The sequence below is a fragment of the Daldinia childiae genome, assembly GCF_008694065.1.
Source record: "Daldinia childiae strain JS-1345 chromosome Unknown Scaffold13, whole genome shotgun sequence".
Taxonomy (NCBI): domain Eukaryota; kingdom Fungi; phylum Ascomycota; class Sordariomycetes; order Xylariales; family Hypoxylaceae; genus Daldinia; species Daldinia childiae.
The window spans coordinates 240574-246573 of NW_022984654.1; the positions used below are offsets into that span (position 1 = coordinate 240574).

Genomic DNA, 6000 nt, shown 5'->3' on the forward strand with positions numbered 1-6000 from the left:
ACTTACTGGTACACGAAGGTTATAAGTGTCATCTAAGCCATCTGGACTCATATCTGCATCTGCAAGGTAACAACATGTCGAGCTGATAACTACATCTTATCACAAACTAGCAATTTTTAAAGCTATGCAAGGATGTTATTAAAAGCTAATACGTTCCACGATCCCCTGATTTATGCCTGCTAGCTTGTTATACATGCTTGGTAAGATTGATCGGGAAGACTAGTGCCCAGAGTGATAAACACATGCATCTATTTAACCTGAACATGCCGTTATGGGCCCCCAATGCTGACTATCAATTCACCTGATCACCAAAACAACATTGCTCATATGACTAATTTAGTGATGGATATTCTTGCCACTCTTTCATTCAAGTCTCTAGTCTAAGTATATGCAAGTGACTTACCCTGGTATTAGGTATTAATGATTAGAACTCAAACGAGGCCGAGTCGGTGCGGGCGTGCGGCGCCATTAACATTATTGCTTTCTATGTCTGTAGTCTATATCTCTATCCCTCAAAGTCCGTTTTTCAGTCTATATCCGGTTCCGTTTCCTGTTCCCGTGCCGTGAAATCAAAACTTGAAATCAAAACCGTGTGCGGTACTGTTTTCCGTAAACCTGATAATCGCTAAACCCAAGGTATCAACTATAGTTCCTCAACATCGTCAAACCAGACATGACCGAGGGCTTCCCGCGCCGTGATTCTCCTCCGGGGATCAAAGTTGGTCATCTTCTTAATCAAATCCTTGAAGTCTGGGTCAAGTGAATCGCTTTTCCAGAGCGAAAATGGTCTTCGAGGATTCTTAGAACCGAATGAGTCTTGCAAGCGAGAGAGTTCGCCGACCCAGGGATGTCTTCGACCAAGGTAGTCGATGAAAGATTCGTAATCGTTCCACTCGGCAAAAGTGGATATTTGCCGCTCGAGGATGGCGTTGGTAAGATCGACATTTGGCGCGCTGTCGATCCGGAAGATGACCATTTTGAGACGCATGAATATAAACTATACCAGCATTAATAGTCGTGACACATAAGCAAAGGCGGTCAAACTCACCACTAGCGCCAAGGAGAAGATGTCCGAAGGCTTTCCGACCGCGCCCTGTACGTGCGCCTCCGGGCTGCGCCAAAATTGATTGCCAACTTTGAGCCCACGCAGAGCCTGTCCAGGTGGGATGTGAGTCGAATCTTCTAGATCGGATAACTGCACGCGATCTACAATGATTCCTTCGCTGGTATCGCGGTAGTCAACCATGATGTTATTTGCTTTGATGTCTAAAACGCCACATTAGATTAAAATCCGAAGCTTAAGTCCGGCGGGGATACATACCTAAATGCGCGATGTTCTGGTCATGTAAGGTAGCAAGGCCTCGTAGACTATCTCGAAGGACACGCTTTTGCGCAGCTAGGGAGAGGTCCTTAAAGGCGAAGTTGAGGAGATGGTCTGTCATGTATTCATTGACAAACATCTTCTGCTCGGGGACGGTGTCCCGCAGCGCCCGCAAGTAAGGCGAGTGATTAAATCTCAACTGCAGAGGAAGTGCATAATTGTATTCGTTCTCAAATAGACTTTTCAGAACGAACATCTTCTCATTTGCCCTAAAGACGATGTTAGTTGGTTCAAATCCGACCCACAAGCGCAAACGTCGAATGGGGTAAAAAAGATAAAGAAAACATAAATTTTCTACTGAGGTAGAGGAGAGCCTAAAGTAGAGCTTAGCTTACCTGGCGAGATAGACCAGGCGGTCTTGTCTGTCCTGCAGAACATTTTCAATGGTATACTCGCGACCAGAGTATCCCTTCAGAATAACGCCGGGCTCGAATTGCTGAGAGCCGAAAGAGCTGACGCTGTGCGGAACGGTGCTAGCTTTGCGAATGCTACCGCCGAAGCGAGCTCCGGCGCTGTAGTGGGAGGATGCGGTGGATAAATGAGCACGGCCAAATCTAGATAGGGGTTGTTTGAACGCGGTCAAAGCTGCCGAAGTGACGGCGCTGCCGCGCATCGTATCTCAATAAGAGGTAAAGAGAAGAAGAAAAAAAATAAAAACTTAAAATAAAATCTAATCGCAAGAAAAATCAACGAAAATAGAACGGCGAGTTGATAAAACGGATTGTGAGAGTTTCGTAGCTTATGTTGATGAAAAGGTCAAAAACGCAAGGGAAAATGTCGCAGGGCTTCTTCTAGTTAACTAACAGAAGAACTAACAGAGTTTGTTGAAACGCCGCAAATCAAAGAACGCGAGGTATCCACTTTGGTACGTTCACGTGGCGAAATTACAAACGGTGAAGGGTACCTTAGCGTTGTTGACTGTTTTTGACCGTACCGTATCTGTACTGTGTGGTCAGTTGATGCTTACTGTATTGTGCACAGTTCAATTCTGGGGTTCTAGGTTCTGGGGGTTTTAGGTCGTACAGTTGAAATTTACTGGGTTTAGGCCGGGATCGCAATCGTTTGTACCTAATGTAGTCGTCGCTGATTTGTTATGCAAATTGTAGTACGAAATGAGAGAAGTCTGGGGAGAAGGAACGTATTATTATAATCAATTTGGGCTTTGGTAAGGTACAAATTCCCGATATTACTAAGTCGAATTAATTGGAATGCACAATATTACACACTTAGCTCTTGGCCCTTCACCGAGAATTATCGTGGCGCTTCCTTCAAACTCCAGAATGATTATTATGATTTATAAATATCAGGCAAGGGGCGTCTTTAATAAATAATCATACTACACCGCATTATTCAACTCTTATGTTTATATTCTATATTCTTAAGTAAAAACTATCAAACAGTTTGGTTTCAATTCAATTCAATGACACAGTTCATCTTTAAAGTACACTTTCCTTATGAAGCATGACTCAAAATGAGGTATTTGTCTTACTTCTTAGTTATTTACATTCGTGCGGCGTGGGGGGTACACCAGGTGACCTACCGAGCTATCCGCTTTGACGCCTGGATGGAATTAGTAAAATTATATCGAATAGTTTACTACCACGTCGTTTCAGAATTCAGGTAAAAATTTTCAATTAGAGGTTGCCTTCTTTGTTTGGTTGGTAGATGTATATTTATATTTAGTTGCAGAAAGAAGCTTAGGGGTAAGGCTTTGTTAAAGCCCAAAGAGATTGTTTGAACCAATATGAAACGTTGACGTTACTAGATGCTCTTTATATTTTACGCGGCTATCGTGTTATAGGAGTCATACCTTAGCGTTAGCTTTAGGAGAATATGCAATTATATGATATGGAAACTTGACGAAACGGACATTTTAAATGAAGTTTACAATAGCTCGATATAGTCTCATTCAAGGTGACACCTAGTCTAAAGTTATAACAATTGGTAGTGCTCTATTAAAATTTCATTTTGACATGTTTATAATATCCTCATACCTTATCAAGTTGCTGCGCAGCTTTATCTTTAATATGCCAAATTACTTCAAGTTATTAATAATTAGCAAAACTATTTTACTAATGGCTCATTCTATAGTCGGCTATAATTTAAGTGCAGTGACATTCAAAACTACTTCCTTCAATCCAAAGAGAGAAAGAACAGTTTTAGAGTCAACCCCCGGAACTCATAAGTTGTTCTTCTTAACTAGGTGCACACAATATTTAAGTCATTATACATTGATTTCTCATTAAAGGCTAATGCGAGTTCTCTAATGTTAAATTTAACATCATTATATACTATAATTATTTCATGAAATATGTTTTTGTGGTCCGTCTTGAGCTATGATTTACCTAGGGTTGGAATAACTCTATATTCTTAACTGTATAAAACAGACGTACGTGTTTTATGGTTTTTCTCGGATGATAATATTCTCTCATCATTACATAGTTAACAACATCAAAGCTACCTAGTCACGAAGTATGAAGTCAATTATACAATACAGGATGTGGTCCCTTGCTTTTGAGCTAGTGCTTCGCAGATAAGGTTACTTAGGTAAGTTTCTAGATTGACATAGATGAGATTCAAACGTTGTATTTGAGAATCTGTTAGCATCACAATGGGCTTGGTGATACTTGTGTAGTTCTCATTATAAGATAGGCAATCTTATGAGCACTATATTTTAATACTAGTATTCACATGAAGTTGGAGTAGCTTGTAAACAATGTTTATACGGATATGAAAATTTTCAATTTTCATTCTCAAGAGTTACCTTTATCTAACAAGGCAACATCATACCCCTACGTGATTCATTCGTAGGTAGGTACCTAGCATCTAGCATCCAACCAGTCTATTCCACCATGCAGTCTATCAAAACCCAAGTGTTCTAAATCCTTCCATTACTTCATCCAATCATTATCTTACTTGTCTTACAGTATCGTACAGTTGGTCGGATTAGTTATGCTGTAATAACTAAGTAGCTTCATCCGTTGCGTCTCTTAGTTGGCATCCTGGACCACGCGCGGGATCTCCTGGAGTATCTGGCGCTCGTGCTTCGGCTCCCCGTCGGGTTGCTGCACGTGGTGCGCGGGTTGGGCACCGGCAGTAGGTTGGGTGTGGAGATGGCTGGTAACACCACTGGGCGATAAAATGCTAGCGGGTCTGCGGAACTCCTCGTCTCGCTTCCCATGGTTGCCCTGCCAGTTTCCGTGACCGTGGTCCTGGTTATCACCTGGGGGATGGTGGTGATGACCAGGTCCACCAGTAGGTTGTGGGAACCCGCCGGTTGGGTGCGGGCGGTGACCGCTAGGATGGGCAAAGCCATCCGGGGGAGGGCGTACGTGGTCCGCATTCCGCCTCAAAAAAATGTTGCTTTCAGGGTGTCCTGTTGGGTGAGGGAAGCCGCTGCTCGAGTGGCGATGATGGTGGCCAGTGGGATGAGGTTGGCCAGGCCAGCGATGCTCTTCATCTTTCGCCCATAAACCGTGGCTGTCGGGGCGACGCGGGCCACCAGTGGGATGCGGGAAACCGGTTGGGTGGGGGAAACGACCGGTCGGATGCGGAAATCCTCCGTGAGATATGGTAGTGGGAGGTTGTTGCTGGTTGCCGAACGGAACTGCTGAGCCGCCCTGCAACGAGGCTGCTGCTGCTAAGAGAGTAACGAATGACCGCATAGTTGATGTGTTGACGTCTAATTTGTTTTGTAATATGGATGAATAATAGGTATAACGGTTCCCAAGTATGGCTTATTTGACAAACGAATGAGTTGCAGCAGGCTAAAATAGTATGGAGTTGTTGTTGGATCTGAATCAATACTGATGGAAATAATTCTGGACTGAAATCGAGGTCAAGTCAACTCCCTTATATGCTCATCAAGTCCTTTGGAACGCTTGTGTAGTAGATAACTGCCACAATACCACTATTTCTCTCTTAACCCTGCCTCGAAGATCATAGCCTTCCACGCTGACTTCATGTTTATGTTGATCACATCGAATATGAATATACCGGACTGTTGTACGTAGTATCGTGGGTCAAGGTACAACGGGAACGCGGCATTTGGCCACCCCAGCCACTACGATTGACGTCGGTACCCATCATAATCCATTTTTAGTCGCAATTGACGACGAGTCAGGTTACTCTAACTAGCCAGTCGGAACGAATAAATTTTTGGATTGCTTGTATGTATTATGGCTTCTAAGGAGTCGCGGTAGAAATCCCGAAATATTTTCCAACCCGTAGGAATCAATAAAAGATCTGATATTTGCACTTTTACCTCACAACAATATGATATCAGCTTTTAGCGTAAAAGCAACACTTTTCAAGGTTAATTTGAGCCCTATATTAGATGGTTAGGTCATTTTAGGCGATCTTTGATAGATATGTCCATTCCTAGGATTTTGCAGAGCCCCTTGATATTGTGGTTTGGTTCACCAGGATTAGGCGACCCAGATCCAACGCTGTTCCAGCCACATAAACGGGGGCGGCTACGTATGCAGGTTAGAACAGTGGAACAAGAAAATATTCTACGCAATATCTCGACAGTTTGGCGTCACCTTTTCTTTAATAGTAAAAAATACCTTACGTAGTGTATACAGATTCGGATGAAGCAGGTTTTGATACCCCTGGAT

General features: G+C 43.1%; 2 protein-coding genes across 2 annotated transcripts; both read right to left on the reverse strand.

The window, feature by feature from the left end:
• Window positions 1-643: 643 nt before the first annotated feature.
• Window positions 644-1994, reverse strand: GL218_08512 (uncharacterized protein; the record flags this gene model as incomplete). The annotated part of the gene is made up of 4 exons (XM_033585316.1): window positions 644-997; window positions 1049-1266; window positions 1322-1590; window positions 1717-1994. The coding sequence occupies 4 exons, from the start codon at window positions 1992-1994 to the stop codon at window positions 644-646; spliced, it is 1119 nt and encodes a 372-aa protein (XP_033440471.1).
• Window positions 1995-4371: 2377 nt separating this feature from the next.
• Window positions 4372-5046, reverse strand: GL218_08513 (uncharacterized protein; the record flags this gene model as incomplete). Its single annotated transcript, XM_033585317.1, has 1 exon — window positions 4372-5046. The coding sequence occupies one exon, from the start codon at window positions 5044-5046 to the stop codon at window positions 4372-4374; it is 675 nt and encodes a 224-aa protein (XP_033440472.1).
• Between the last annotated feature and the right edge of the window lie 954 nt (window positions 5047-6000).